The sequence below is a fragment of the Rattus norvegicus genome, chromosome 4 (genome assembly GCF_021556685.1).
Source record: "Rattus norvegicus strain SHRSP/BbbUtx chromosome 4, alternate assembly SHRSP_T2T, whole genome shotgun sequence".
Lineage (NCBI taxonomy): Eukaryota > Metazoa > Chordata > Mammalia > Rodentia > Muridae > Rattus > Rattus norvegicus.
This window is the reverse complement of record NC_141537.1, coordinates 160,832,831-160,849,582: the sequence shown is the minus strand read 5'-3', so window position 1 is coordinate 160,849,582 and position 16,752 is coordinate 160,832,831. Positions and strand designations below refer to the sequence as shown.

At 44.5% G+C, this 16,752-nt stretch overlaps 1 protein-coding gene across 4 annotated transcripts in view; it reads right to left on the bottom strand.

Annotated features, from left to right (window-relative positions):
- The window catches only part of Ano2 (anoctamin 2), a 353,573-nt gene that overhangs the window by 32,927 nt on the left and 303,894 nt on the right, over positions 1-16,752 (bottom strand). For all 4 annotated transcript variants that reach the window (XM_087655423.1, NM_001431940.1, NM_001431941.1 and 1 more), the window contains 3 exon segments: positions 15,430-15,487; positions 15,181-15,281; positions 6,514-6,659 (listed from right to left, as the gene is read on the bottom strand). In XM_087655423.1, the coding sequence (XP_087511549.1) occupies positions 6,514-6,659; positions 15,181-15,281; positions 15,430-15,487 (305 nt within the window).

The window sequence follows — 16,752 nt, the reverse complement described above, 5'->3', positions numbered from 1 at the left end:
CGATCCTACCAACTTAAGGTTCAGGAGTAGAGACAACGGGCAGCTCACACCATGATCAGGATTGCTTAACTTCTATTTAAACTAAACGTCATTATCAATCATCCTAAACATGACCTTGGGGTCACTGAGTAACCTTCCTGACAAGAATGAAAGTATTCTAAAAGAGACACTAGTATCCCTCCTTTTGTTTATAAGAGTATTGAGAAATATGGGGACCTCTACACACACACACACACACACACACACACACACACACACACACACAAACAATGTAATTTACCTGAGTCTCATGCTAGGAAAAGCAAAAGACTTGGTGCCTGCAGCAAACAGAAAGCACGTCTCGTTGGGTCACCTTGTAGGAGAAACTGAGGCCCAGACAAGGAAGATAATGTGGGAGCACACCATGACCATGGCTGCTCACTTAGACATTCTTGCTCTCTATGAAAACTAAGCTTTGCTCCAGGATCCCAGATATGGGCTAGAGGTGGATGTGTGTCCTTGGATCTCTTTGTTCGTTTTCTCAGTGTGGTCACTTTGAATACATCTTTGCTTTTTTCTCTGCTTTTCCCTGCCAGACAAGCAATTAAGCCTACTTTTTACACGTTGCGATCAGACTGTTTCCTGCTCTTAGTCACTCTGTATTGTATCAAACAGTAGTTTTCCAAACTGTGCCCTGAGCTGAGAGACTCCATTTTTACAACCAACTTTTCACCCCAATTTGAGGAACGAGGATGCTTTGGTACTCAGGTGGACACCTGTATTGTACCATCTGTGCAACACCATCCATGAAGCACAGACTGAGGAAGACTTACTCCTGGGAGCAGAAACAGTACCACACTATACATGCATGTATCAGCATGTTTGAGACTATAAGAGAGCATGGGTATTCTAAAGTCATAGCTCAGAAAACTTAGATACAACAAACCAAGGAAAGGTCTTTAATTCTCTTAACTGGACCCCAGAAAAGGTAAACACCTCACACTGATCTACCATCTGATCACCAGTATGTATATGCAGAGAACTTCTATCTTTCCCAGAAGCCTTAGCTGTGCTAGGGACCTGATATCAGTGTGGCCCACTCAGCTCCCAGCTGCCCATTACTGCTCTTCTTCTGGATCTGGTTCAACCTTTGCCCTGCTGCATCTGGATTCTGTTCCACCGCTTATATCTCAACCCCGTGACCAGATAGTTGCCCAACTCACAGCTACGGACCCTTCTCCATCTTCTTCCCTACAGCTGGGTATGGTTTATAATCTATAAATACAGACTTGACTTCTATTTCCGCCAACTCCCCTATCTCTTGGGGCTTCTGAAACTTCCTGAACCTTGCTGTGGCCTCTTAGCCTTTTACAGCTATTCTGCAACCTACACACACACACACACACACACACACACACACACACACACACACACGTTCATAGTTTTAACTGTCCTAGTGCGATATATGACCTGAGTGTTAATATTAGCATTTTAGATTAGATTAAGGAATGGCCAGGTGACTCTGGGTAAGAGCGGTTGCTGAGCAAGCTTGATGGTCTGTCTGAGTTTAGCTCCTCAGAACCATCTTAAAAGCCACTGTTGGTGGTGCATGCCTGAAATCTAAGCACTCTTGGGAAAGTTCGAGGAGAGGCAGAGACAGGAGAGAAGCCCCAAAAGCTCATGGGAAGCCAACTTGGAATATTCGACATCCCAGCAAAGAACAAGAGAAACCCTGACCCAAAATCATGGAGAAAGACGAGCATGCCATTTGACTTCACATACATGTCATGGCATAGGCACAGCCACACACACAAACACATGAACATGCATATACTAAAATTAACACTTTTAAAAAAATATTATAATGAAAGAACCCATGCTTCCCCTGGCTAGCGCTACCAAAGAAAACGAGATACTCTGAAGGCTGCTGCTATGGAAACCACTATATTTTTTAATGTATTGTTACTCAGTTAAACCAAATCTGACAGTATGGAAAGACACAAACGTGTTTGTTTTGTCTTTGTTTCTGTCATAGTGTATTCCCAACAGGGCTGCCAAGGACTAGGCTCTGACCCTAACTCTTCCAACTAGATCCTATCTGTTTCTCTTCTCAGCATGGGCATACCGAGCAAAGCTTCTGTCTTAGGGTTTTACTGCTATGAACAGACAACATGACCAAGGCAACTCTTATAGAGAACAACATTTAATTGGGGCTGGCTTATGAGTTCAGAGGTTCAGTCCATTATCATCAAGGTAGGAGCATGACAGCATCCAGGCAGACATGGGGCTAGAAGAGCTGAGAGTTCTACAACTTATTCTGAGGACTGACTTTCAGGCAGTTAGAGAGTCTTAAAGCTCACACCCACAGTGACACACCAACTCCAAGGCCACACCTACTCCAACAGGATCACACTTCCTAATAATGCCTGCCACTCCCTGGGCCAAGCATATTCAAACCATCATAGCTCTTTCTGCTTCTTACTGTTTCTATGATTTTAATTGGCACTTAGGGAGGGGAAGCCAAGCCTACCCTACTGCGACAGCATGAGATGCTTGTGGAGTAAGGTACTATACCAGCTGATGACTACTCCCTCTGAGCCCAAGAGTACAAACATAGTCAAACCATAAGACAACTCAGATGTGGCTGTAAGGCTATGAAGCCGTGGTGTCTGACGTCAGAGAACCCCCTGCATTTCCCCTAGACTGGGTGACCCCTTCAGACTTTGGTGGGCATTTCCAGAGAGCAAGAGAGACTGGAAGCAAGTGGCCTTTACAACACTTTCTGAAGTTCACTTCAAGTTAAAAACAAAATAATCTTACAACTCCCAACGCATTTGCTCCCATCCCTTTTTTAAGAGTTTAACAGGATTTAAGCTTGCGACTAGGAAAACTGTGATTTCCTCTAATGACCTTGTAAATGTTAAAGAAATTCATTTTAGCCCCCACAGTAATGGCCTCAGGACCTCAACCTTCGGGTTACAGTTGGAGAGGATTGGAGGAATCGGAGGCAGGTAACTGACCACCCAGTTGGAAAAGAGTGGTGATCATGTCTTTGATGACTAGGGGAACGGAGGCTGTGGAATTTGAAGACACATGTCGAGTAGAGCCATAGGAGATTCCAGAGAAGTAGGGAGCCGGGCCAGAGAACAGCATCTGCAGTGTTTCGTCAGGCTTCCGAGTGAAATCCTCAGATCTGCCTCACACTCTGAATATAGCATTCTTTTAGGCCTTTCCTGCCCAATCTACCGCTCCCTGTAATTTTTGGTTGAATAACTCCTCCATTGGACAGAAATTTGACTCTTGACGGTAGCAATCATGGCAAAGTTTTGTTGAGGGGCTGTGTCAACTCGTATCACTGTTTAACTGCTCTGCATTCCTCACCTAATTCTCAACATGATCCCAGTGAGGCAGGAAAGGAAGCATGAAAGTGGGGGCTGCAAACACAGGCTGCAAAATTAATGTTCACATGCGCGCGCGCGCACACACACACACACACACACACACACACACACGCGCGCGCGCGCGCGCACGCACGCACAAACAACTTATTGGCAAAGGGGAAAACTGGGGAAGTACTAGCCGCTGGCTCTGAGGCAAAGGCACTCTGGAGTACCTAAAAGTGACAGGAGATCATTTTAACACTAAAATAAATATAGCACAGGAGAAGGTTTAAGATGCTAATGAGACATGTAGAAATTGCATCATGTAGAAGAAGTACCTGTAAAGGAACTCAGTGCCACCGGAAAAGCCCATATTATGCAAATGAGCCCCAGAGCTTTTACTATGCAAATGGATCACCCCACCCCTGGTGCTGCTGGTACCATTTGGGTTACTAGATTCTATTGAATTACTTAACTAAACCTTTCCTCTGCTCTGGCCTCCTGCATCCCTTGGAAGTATATCTTTTAAAAATAAATTATGTCTGTTTCTGTTCTGTGTTCATTTCTTCGTTTCAGGACAGGAGAACTCTGATTCCTTCCATGTCACTGGGAGGTAGGTGTCCTCACCAAATCCCCCTTCAGATGGGAAAGTTTGGCTTGCTGATGTTAAACATTATGCCAAGAGTCATATATGTCACTAGCAGGTGGCATTGTTGGCACTTCGTCTAGGCTCTGCCCTTCAGCTATTACCTGGTAATAGCTAGGTGTGCCTGACTCACTATAAAAGGGGCTGCCTGCCCCCTCCTCTTCTTTTGCTCTCTTACTCTCTTCTCTCTCTGTCCCTACTCTTCCCATTCCCCTCCCTCCTCTCTCTCCACATGTTCATATTCTCTCTCTCTCTCTCTCTCTCTCTCTCTCTCTCTCTCTGTGTGTGTGTGTGTGTGTGTGTGTGTGTGTGTGTGTGTGTGCCTTTCTCTGTCTTTACTCTTCCTCAACTCCCCTTCCCATGCCCTAAATAAACTCTATTCTATACTATACCACTGTGTGACTGGTACCTCAGGGGGACGGGATGCCTCAGCATGGACCATACCATGCTTCTATCAAATGTATCCTTGACTTCTCTTTCTTTTTATAAAACACAACAGGCACAGTTAAGATTGGAAATCCCATGGCTTGACTCCAGAACATTCTCTATGTTGCTTGACAAGGTTTGGTGGAGTTTATTCTGCAGTTGTTTTTTTTTGTTTGTTTTGTTTTTTGTTTGTTTTTTTGTATATAGACTAACCTTTCTCTTAAGGGTAAAGAAGATAGGCCAGAATTAAAATAGGCCATATAACCCAGACAAATATATATATATATATATATATATATATATATATATATATATCGATATCAATGCCATTTTGAACTGGCAAAGACATTGTCCTGGTAATGACCAAGATTTTACAATTATTCCTCCCCATCCTCCTGTGTGGGGTGGGAACTTGTCGATCTTCAGGCTTCTCCACTAATCGCAAGTCTGTAACAGAATGCCCCCCCATCCCAAAACTGTTAGCATAAATTGCTTTGCCTTGTCAACAACATGAGCTCGTGACCTGATGAGGCTGTTAGTGCTCGTCAATATTCTTCCTCAGAGTGTGCTCTTTGCTCTTATTGTTGATAAAACCATAGGAAACCAATGTCTATAATTCACCCTTATTTGTAGAAAGAGAAACGGTCGTAAAGAATCTTCACGCCCACCTTCCACCAAGCCCACATTTAAAAGTGAACTTGTATTTGCCTCTTAAAGTTAATGCAACAAACTTCTTTATGTTAACAGAACCCCCCAGCAACTAGCAAGTATACTCATTAAGTCTTTCAGCTAGGCACCAATCTGTTTATTATATACATTAAGTGCCTATTATGCCAGGAAATATGCTGGGCTCGGGGGTCGGGGAAATCTGAATAGCCCTTCCTCATTGCTCTTTAGACCCTAATAGACCCTAATAGGATCAGATCTGGGAGCAATAACTCAGTGAGTTGCCATCCCTGTGGGTACCTGACATAATGCCAAAGCAGAGACACACATAGGTAATGACGCCACCCAAGAGAAAATGGGATTGGCTTGGAAGATGTCACTGAAGGAGCTTTACAGAAAACAAAGCTAGCAATGAACATTTGGCTTAAGAGGTTGGAACGGAAAGGACACAAGAGGGCTGGGCTTACTGTGCATTGATAATTCTTCTACATCACGTGATTCCAGGGTACTGAGGGGTTTGTACTCCGTGAAAGCTTATTTCCCCATACCTCCTGCAGCTTGGTAGATTGGGCTACTCCTTTCAAAAAGTGATGTGTCAAACTGAACCAATAATCAGATAGATGATAAACATATTGTCAAGCAACTATTAACACGAGCAATTGTGTATCTTGATGAAACAATGCTTCATGAGGACATAAGAAAGTATACACTGTATTAGAGTGTTAGAATAGGAGCTAGACCAGAAGACTAGCCTCTGTAGCCTGTAACCCTTGGTCTGTGGTATCCTGTACTATTAACTCGTTCGTTCCAAGTGATAGGGACTACCAAATATCCATGCCAATAGAAAACAGGGGTGATTCTGCCATGGTCATGAGTTAAAGGCAGCTGAAAACACACTGGGAAACTCCTGGCTTCTAAGCCATATGTGAACCAATCAGGATTTATCAGCTGCACTGACTCACACTTCTGCCCTCCTCAATTAAGGAAAACAACCAGATGCTTTACTGCTAGGATTTTCCTCTCACCCCATTAAACACCCTCAACCTTTGTGGAAAAGGTGCCATTATACCCAGCCCCTCTTCAGCACTGTGGGCTTTTCCTGTGCTCCCCTTTTTAGAGTATATAGACCCCCAGCTCAAGTGTCACAGGACTGCTTTAATCTTCCTGTATGGAAACTATGATCTTAAATTGCAGAGTTCACTGTTTCCCTTTTAGCATGGTATAGCATAGAAACTGCAGGAAAGAGCTCAGGAGAACAAGCATTTTATTAACAGAGGAGCAGAGGAGACCCAATCACATCGGGGGATTGTGAGCCCCTGAAGGGGCAGTAAGTATCTGAGGCTGCCTAGTCCTTCCCTGACTCTCCCCCACAGTCCCACCGAACCTGCCACCAGAGGAAGGAAGATGGGCTCTTACTCATTTCCATGTACTCAGGAGTCAGCCCAGTGTAAGGCTCTAGGCTGTAGTCGAGGTCCCACTGCTCTGGACGTTTTGAGTGGTCAGGGTCACTTTCTCCAGGTTCTGTCTCATCTTTCAGCTTCCGAAAGAGTTTCTTGAGCTTCCTACAAAACAAATGGAGTAGCCACTCAACATAAACCCTGGGGAGCAGAATTATATCAGCAGAAGAAATGGGGAAAGAGACTAAGTACATACATCCAGTGGAAGAGGATGTGCTTAGTCCGGCTGTAACTTGATGTGTCTTGGCTGGTTGATACCTATGGGGGGTGGGGGCATTCCTTTCCCTGAGGAGAAGGGGAGGGAGTAGTTGTGAAGGAGGTTTAGAGCATGGGTCTGAGAGGAGAGGAGGGAGGGGGCTGTGATCAGTGTAAAATAAATGAATTAATGAAAAAGAAAAGGAAGACGAAAGGAAGGAAGAAAGGAAGGAATGAAGGAGGAAGAGGAAGAAGAGACTAAGTACAGGTATGAAAGTAATTCCTGAACCAGCCAAGGGGATCTTTTATTGAGCTATTAAAGGAGCCACACTCAGCATGATGCCAGAGGAGAAAGGTTATCATCAATGTCACCCAACTACAAACCCTGCAGCCCACAGCAGCTACCTCCTGCAAGATCTTCCAGGGCAACAGCAGTCGAAATCTTATGCAGATCTTTCTGTAAATGAATTATTTATCCTAGCTAGCCTATATAAAAGACACAGAATCCTGGTATCGTATTTACAAGCTGTAAGCCTACATTGGGTAGGTTTCGAGCTATTCTAACTTACATCCTACCCATATGTCCCTTGCTACTTCTTGCTCTTTGAGTCTCACCTGGGTTATTTCCACTCTATCAGCCCATCCTCAAGGGTCCATTTCCTCTCACGGTGGCTTCCTCTTCTGTCTCCCTTCTCCTTTTCCTTCTTGTCTCCCCTTCTACCCCTCACTGGATCCTCAAGTCCTGTCTTTCTCTCCTGCCCAATCACAGACTCTAAACTTTTATTAACCAATTAACTTTAAATTGGGGAGCAAGGTTTACAGGACAAAGAGAATTCTTTCATCTGATGGCAACCAGATGTTGGGGTACAGAATTTAACATTTGTATGCACAGTACCAAACCAAAAGCCAATATCTCGTGCAGGTAATCAAAGCTGCCCTGAGTGCAGCAGTCATGTCAGGCCCAGAAGTCAAAATCGTGGCTGTTAGCAGGATTAGAGATTCCATTGGCTTGGGGCCTGATGGGTTACAGCTGTGTTTAAGGAACAGTGACATCCCAATGACTTCACCCAGGGGACCCAGGTAGTTCATTGACCACCTCCTTATACCAGTGCAAGGATGACTTCTTCTGAACTGGAGAGACTTTATACCTAAAACAACTCCAGTACAGTTGGGTACAGGGACTTGTGAGACCATCATGCAGACAGCTGTATTGTACATGGAGCCAAAAGCTGGTTGATCTGTGCTCTAGACAGAGAGAGACCCCAGGATGTCATGGAAAGAGCCACAGATGGCCTGGCGATGGCTGTGACTGTGGGCAGGCATAAGGTTAGCAAACAGGGCTGGGAGCTTCAGAACTTAAGGACTCGGGAGGTGGAGGGGACAGAGACCTTAAAAGCGCAAAGAGCAGACACAGGAGCAGAAAGGTCAACTATGAGACTGTGCAGAAGAGGAGACAAAGCAAGAAGAGGGAGGGACTTCACCAGTCCTATAAGTGTGGATTGGTTCAGAAAAGGGTGGAGACGGGGTGCTGTATAAATTTACACATAGATCTCAGGAGCTGGTCAGTCCCAGAAGTTTCCTCTGCATATCAGTAACCAGTAACCAAATGTATAAAGAAAGTCTCTCCAGACAGAGGCTTGAAAGGATCCTGCACATTGTATAACATACAGATGGGGCTTTGGAAAACATCAAACTATGAATCTGACCTTAGAGTGTATTCGCTCATTAAAACAATTCCTTTGATGTTACCCTCACCCCATCCCTTGCATCTGCTATTTTTTTTTCATGTCCTCTTTTAATGACAAGTCTCTGGAGCTCTCTGGAAGTCTCTGAGTTTTTCCACTGCCAATGCTCCATGATTCTGTGGACTTGCACTCAAACCATGTGATCTGTGGGGCCTCCTGCTTAGGGACCTGGGCTACAGGCACTCCACAGATGCCTCCCTGAGGAAACAGGCAGGGCCTATCCCTACGCAGGCCAAAGATGGCAATGACACAGTTACAGACCCACGTTGGCCATTTCCTGGTTCCTGATGAAGTTCCAGTTTGTTCCCCAGACTTGGGTTCCCAGTAGAACTTCACAGTTTCTGAGAAAGACGCCCTCCTGAGATGTCTCCAAAGAGAGATGGTGCTATGCTAAATTTATCAATCTATACAGGAAAGTGGTGAGTTTATAAATTCTATTAGACTTCTGTATGACAGTTACTTGGGCATATGACCAAGCATTTTAGCAAGAATAAAGATGGAGAGAAATTTGCTGTAGAAGGATTCATTTCTCTATTCTTCTTATCCCCAGCTGTGCCCGGGCGGGGGAGGCTTTAATGTGTGGAAGAGCTGGCACTTTCTAGGGACACACCTGTGACTCTAATACCTGGAGACTGAGGTAAGAGTGTGACAAGTCTAGGGCAGCCCGGGTTGCACAGTGAGACTCTGTGTCCAAGAAAGGAGAGAGAGAGAGAGAGAGAGAGAGAGAGAGAGAGAGAGAGAGAGAGAGAGAGAGAGAGAGGAAGAAAAAAGAACATAGGTATGGAATAAAGGAGAGGAGGGAAAGGGAGAGAAGGGTAAGAGACCAGGGTTCAGGAAAGCAGGGTACAGTGCTTATGTGACAGACATAAAGCCTGGGGTCCAATTCCCAAATCAGCAAAAGCAAGGCAGGGGGAGAAACTGGCATTTCTCTTTACACACACACACACACACACACACACACACACACACACACACACACACACACACAATCTACCTGGATGATTAAAAGCCCTTTTGCTTCAGTGTACATAGAAATTCAAAATGCAATTGTGTCAGAGTTGTGATGGGTGTGCTATTTCCGGGGCACAACATTATTAGATCCAAACTTCGTTTTGCACAGGCACCTGTTGGAAAGGTGAGACAATCTCAGGTGAGGGAAAGCCCGACTAATAGATAAAGAGTTAAGGCTGTGTCACTCCATGACACTGTGTATGAACCTTTTGTGGAAACAATTGTTTGTGAGCATCACCCTAGGCAGTGATGTGTTAGACCACCTGGCTTCTCACTCAAAAGCATCTGTCACAACCACGCCAAGGTCTGAGGCCAGACCAAACAAGCAGAATCTGTCTATTGTTGTGGAAGTTCTTATAGAGCCGGCTTCCTCACTCTGTCTCAGTTCTTCCCTTTGAAGCATTTGCTCAGCTCTGGGGTTTCTGATCCTGGCCTTGCCATGAAGGTGGGGATCGAAGTTGCCTGGTAGACCCCTGGACAGAGTGTAAGACTTCCTTTGTAGCATCCGGAGAACCTGCTCCATGCACAGGTAGACTTCATGGGATGCCTTTAGCTGATCTCTAACTTGGCTTTGGGAAGAGCCCAACATTGAGGAAGTATTTATCTCCTTTCCTGTTCTCATTCAGTCTCTGATTATTTCCAGTCAAGGAGGAAAGCCCACAGTGCTGCTGGGGTGCTGGGGAAGTCTCTCCAGTGCTCACAGTACACTCTTTCTTAATGAAGAGATTCAGACCCTGGGCTGAGAGGCATGGGTAAGAAATAATTGTCTAACCATGGCTCACTTTTTGGCTGTTTCATACCATTATTAGCTCTCCATGGTAATTTACTTCTGGGTGTTCATCGTCCATCTTTATCAATATTAGAGACTAAGATTAAGTGTGCACACTTAGAAATAATCAAAATGGAAATGACTACATGAGTAAACATGCGAAGAAACTTCAAGTTGGTCATGAGTCAGCAAGGACTGAAAAGCAGTGCTACCGTTCAAGGAGTGTGGTATTGCTTTCTGCAATGCACACATAGTCTAGTGAGAATGCTGAAGTTTTACAGAGAGAAACTATCATACTCACCAGCTTACCCACTAATAAAGGCCAATATTTCTTCAATGTAAGAATGTTAGGGAATTCCTATTAGAAGCAGTTGCCGAGCTAAAGAGTCGATCATTGCCTATTCTTTTGCTACTATGGGGTTTCTCGATTATTCTTATTTGGCACGACCACTGACTTAATTCCCCAACTTGCTTCTGTTTTCCATAGTTAAATCTGGCTGGTCAGATTGACTTGCTTAATTCCGATGGGCAAAAGTTGGACATTGGCTGTAGAGTAAGAAACAGATGACCTGCGAACCAAAGACCCACAGACCAAGAACAGAGAAGAAAGGCAGCATTTCTGAGCAGAGTGCTGTCAGTGATGATCATGAACATGCTCGAAAACCTCGGAAGCCCATGACACTTCCTCAAATGGTTCTTCCTTCTTCTGCTGTCCATATTTTCTAGGTAGGCGAGCATTTATCCCACATTATTCTCATTGCACAACATAGTGGAGGCAACCCTACCATAACTTCCTAAGGTTTGCACAGAGAGTAAATGCACAGCCTGCAAATAAATCCAGATCGGCTGGCCTTTGTATTTCTGTTCCACAGAAGGGACTGAATGTCATCGGGTATGACCTGTAATTCACATGACCCTTCCCTCTGTCATTTTTCTTTTGAATAGAAAAGATTCCTCTTAAATTTGCTCATTTAATATTTCCCAGCTATGCCCGACATTAGGATACTGCCAGGTTTTTGGTTTCTGATTTTGGTCTTATCAAGTATGATCTTGAGTGGTAAATATAACATTCATTCACCATAAACATAACGATTCCATCTGACCAAGCTCAAAGCATGACCCGTAGGATGATCAAGAACTTTAGGCGTGGTGGCAGAATCTTTAATCCACATGCTAGAGCTTGCCTATGTCACCATGCCGTGTGGTCATGCATATTCTCAATCAGACTGGAAACCAAAATGATAGCACTGCGATGTAGTTCAACAGTCATGTGCCCGGCACCCATGTGACCCTGAGTTCACTCCCTGGTGCCTCTAGCTAAAATGAGGAAGCATGTTTTGAAGCAGAGTGACCTCCACGTGGACTAGGCAGAAACAACCTGCATTCAGCAGGAGAGAGTTTCCTGGGGTCTGAGGCTTGCAAGGTACCTACCTCATAGATGACTGTAAAGACACCCCATTCATCAAGAGACATAGAGAGTAAGACTTAGAGAAGGGAGCTGCATGTAACTTTGTTAATTATTATGCAGTTGATTAAAGTGCAGCATACTTTCAAACACATATGCAATAAACATAAACAAGAAAATTCATTTGTAAAGGCAAGCCAGCATGTGTGTTTTTCATCTGTTAGGAATCTGATGGAGCTGATGGACAGAGAACACGCCAACACATTGTCACACATATGCCTGAGTTGTTGTCTCTCTTAACTTCTTAAAGGCTTATGAATTCAGAAATAATGTGCTAGGTGGTAGATAAGATGTTCAGAAAGGGAAACATGGGCATTATGTGCCTATAAGCTGTCCACAGTTCCAACCAGAAGGAAACAGCAATGCCTTACAAAAACAGGTGTCTTCTCCAGATGTTCAATGCACATGAAGACTTCCCTTGGCAGCTGCTCTAGAGAACTTAGTTGCATAGCTTCAAAAGGACCAGATGTGGCTTCAGCATCATCTGTGTGTACTCTGGATGTTGGTCCATAACAAATGCTGTCTCTAAGATGTTATGTGCTTACAGAACAAAATACATCTGTTTCTCCAGCTTTAATTTGACTATCACTGAATGACTGGTAGTCAGAAAGTAGGGATAGAATGAATCTTCAAGACCTGAATTTCTCGAGGTACCATTCTTATTGATAATTAAAAGCTTATTTATTCATTGAGATAGGACGGGCCACTCAGACACTAATGTTCCCACCAATCCACCGCTAAGAAAAACAACATAAAAGTACCACATAAGGTTGTCCCAGTATGTGAGCAGAAAAATGTTTTTGAGTGTTCTGCCTAACAAATGAAGTTTGATGGTTATCTTAGTTAGGGTTTCTATTGTTGCAACAAAACACAATCACCAAAAAGCAAGTTGGGAGGAAAGGGTTTATTCAGCTTATAGCACTATTCATTATCAAAGGAAGTCAGGACAGAAACTCAAGCATGGCAGGAACCTGGAGGCAGGAACTGATGCAGAGACCATGGAGGGGTACTGCTTACTGACTTGCTCATCATGGCTTGTTCAGCCTGCTTTCTTATAGAACCCAGCATCACCAGCCCAGATGTGGCCCCATCTACTAGGGAACCCTTTTTTCTGTCTAAATTATTTTATTTATGAAATTTATACACATGAATGCTCTATTTGCATGTGTGCTTGCCTGACAGGAGAGGGCATCAGGTCCCATTACAGATGGCTGAGAGTCACTGTGTGATTGATGGGAATTGAACTCCTGACCTCTAGAGCATTCAGTGCCCTTGACTGCTGAGGCAGCTCCCTAGCCCAAACCAGGGACCTTTTAAAGAGTGACAGATCTCCTAATTCCATGGAAGCAGATGGCTTTGATGTGACATTTTCTTGGAGAAAGAGGTTGGCCTATATTTTTATCTACTAAGTCCATTCAATCCAATGAACCCAGGACTGGGTGCCATTCCCACTTTTGAAAAATGATCTACCTCTTGCTATTGACATCTCTCTTCATGTCTCAAAGGCCTTGACTTGCATCCTAGAGATTTTACTCCTCCATTTGTAGCACTTCTGAGTCAGTTATAAGATGTTTAAGGTGAGACCAGAGTGGCTGTATTGTTTGTTCAGAAAAGTAGCTGAAGAAAACAGGTTCCTTAAAGAAAATAATTACAGATCACCTCTGAGAGGCAATGGTGATACAGGCACACACTACAAGAAACACAGCTGCTGTTAAATCTTGACACATAGACTATTGACTTTCAAAATTCTGGTGACATTTGTACTATACAGTGAGTACTCATTCATATGGAGAATAATTTTTTACCCAAACATAAGCTCTAATAAGATGAGAGCCATTTCAATATATTTCCCCTTTCATAGCTAAGGCATAAGAGCCAAAAAGTGGCACCAGGGGCATTCTCTTAAGTCTTGTGATGTGTGGATAAAGTCATTCTTGGCCATGGTGCTCAGGGTCTGATTCTCTGACTCTTAAAGAATATTCTAGTGGCCACTTTATACTTCAATTGATTCTTTTGCTGCTTAAACTAGCCAATGAGAGTTCCAAGGCCTGCAATTAAGAATCTTGGGCAGTAAATATGCAAATACAGTTGAGAAGAAAGGGATTAACCAGCTTTTTTCCTGGAAGATTTCTTGGAAGCATAGGGTACATGGTAAAACCCCAGCAGGGAGGCAGACTCTCAGGATCTTGAACTGCCCCTGTGAGGACTGTATCTAAGAGGACTGTGAGGAGTAAGGTATCTAGAGAGAATGGGCAGCCTTGTAAGTGTTCAAGAGACCTAGCCAAGCCTGTTAGACTTATCGCTACCACCTCTGGCACTCTCTGGCACTCCCTAGCTCTGTGACACTAGGCTAGCTAAAAATAGCTCCGAAGTGGATTCCTCTTTAAAAATCACAGACAACTAAAACAGAAGGCTGGGTAGAAGCTCAGCTGATAAGCATGAGACCAGAGTTCAATCCCCAGATCGGACCTCACAAGGCAAGCGCAGTAGCCTCTAGTGAAAGCACATGAGGAAGATGAGACAAGCAGATTCCTAACACAGCAAGCCACCCTAGCCTACTTGGGGAGTTCCAGGCCAGTGAGACTGTCTCAAAAAGCAAGGTGGAGAGCCTCTGAGAAACAGGTTTCCCCTGACCTCCAGATATACTCCCACACTGGTATACCTCCACATGCACCCACACATATGTATATCCCATGTGCACTCCCATATGTACATCTGCACCTACAAACATACAACATACATACATACATTCATACGTACGTACACCACACACACACACACACACACACACACAGAGAGAGAGAGAGAGAGAGAGAGAGAGAGAGAGAGAGAGAGAGAGAGAAATACATACAATACAAAGCAAAGGAAAAACACCAAAGGATTGGAAGGGAAAGACAGAGGCTATTTGCCGTGTTTGGACACCTAATTTGATTTTTCCTTGTTTGCTTGTTTTGTTTTGTTCCCATTTTAGTAGCTGTTGGTAAATGTTCAGTTTCATGAGCATTTCAATCTAGAAACTGTGCATAAAGCCTGGGGTTTTACCAGGTATTCGTGCCTTCCCTCCTAAGAGCCTGGATTCCACATTTTGTTGTCAAAGTCTATTAAATGACCGCATGAGACCCTCCTATTCATCTTCCCACCCTACCTGTACCCTCTTCCTTACCTAATGGGAGAACAAATACATCAAAACTTCTTTGCCCTTTGGGGGTCTAAGTTATCCCTTAGTTCTGCTCTTTATTTCTATGGATATTTGAGCAAGTAGTAGACCTTTCTGAGCCCCAAACATCTCAGCCCAGATAGGGAAACAAGTAAACAGAAGACAGTGGCCGGCACGCAGGAAGGGGAGTGGACAGTGACATCATATGCAAAGGGGAGAGGTTATGAAAACTGTGCTGAGAATCTGGTCTGTGCAGAAGAGACAGAGAACTGAGCGTCACTTACGGGACTCCGATCTCAAAGATATTGTTCTGGATCAGCTGCTTCCCCAACATGATGATGCTGAGCTGTATACACAGCTCCATGAGACAGCCTCCCGGAGCGCACTGCAGGAGGGAGAGGAGAGAGAGACAGGAGCAGTCAGACCCTGCGGGCTCTGGAAAATGAATAAGACTGCAGTGAGATAAGAAAGGGGCTAGAGTGAGGGAGCCTACAAACTGCAGGCCCAGCATGAACGCCAGAGACTCTACTTGCCTCTTCCATGCGGTAACCGTCGAACACATAGACATAGCTTCCAGGTCTGCCCACAAACCTGAAAGAAAAATGTGTGCTAAGAGTCAGAGGAAGCAAGGCTCCTGGAGCATTTACCCCATGGCCCATGTGAAATAGCTGTCACTCAGTGTCCTCGTGGAAAGAACTGGCTAGGGAGGTCCCAAGTCACACAAGGCCAGTTTCACACCCACTATGTATTAGTGAATGTCTATAACACTTACGGTTGTGTTTTCAAGCAGCTAGGGTTTCTGGGCACAGGGAGAGGGCTGAGGAAGGGATGGAGCAGAGTGTGGTGGAGGGGCAGGGATGCTGTGTGAGTGTGAGTGTGCATGTGTGAGTGTGTGTATGATTGTGAGTGTGGGCAAGGTGAGAGTGTGTGTATGAGCATGTGTACGAGTGTGTATGCATTAGTACAAACAAGTGTGAGAGTGTGTGTATGAGTAGGTTGAGTGTGAGCATATTGTGTGTGTGTGTGTGTGCATGTGTGTGTGAGTGTATGTGTGAGTATGAATGAGTATGAGAGAGAGAGAGAGAGAGAGTGTGTGTGTGTGTGTGTGTGTGTGTGTAGGGAGAGAGAGAGAGAGAGAGAGAGAGAGAGAGAGAGAGAGAGAGCCTTTCCCTCCACTGGTGTCAAGGACTGAGTCTGGATCGTAGCTCTTTCTTTGGTAAGGGCTTATGATTTGCCAAGGGTGAGTCCAGCTAAAGGCATAGGCACCGTTCCTTCAGAAAAGAATGCATCTTGCCTTTCTACTGAAGATATTCTAAGGGAGGGAAGCTGCCGCCCCTACCCCTATTCCTCTTCTAAATTGAATGTAGAGACTGGGAAGGGGGCAGAAGGTGAGGCAAAAGCCATTTGCAGAGCCAGGCAGGTAATCACAGGTCCCACTTCCTTGAAATGTGCACAGCTTATCCGTTTTCTATGTATCCATTCAAAACCAATCAAACTCCATTTATTCATTCAATGCCACCGAGATCTTTTTCTATGAAGTCTTCTTGCTTTTCTGATGATAGCAGTCTTTTCTCCCCCCTCCCTTCCTTCTCTTCCTTTCCCTTCTTTCTTTCCCAGGGTAGGTTTTGAACCTAGAGCTTTGCATGTGCTAGGTGTGTCCTGTACTGATGTACTTCATGCCCAGCCCACCCACCCTTCTCAGATATTTTTTACTGTGTCATTTATCCTAGATTAGAGTAGTGCTGTTACCAAGACTATCCTGTCCAGTGTATCACAAATCCAAGAGTCAGAACATTTTGTCTGCAATGCCTTGTGAAGGCAATTTGCCTTGGCTATGAAATCTAGATAGAAGTACC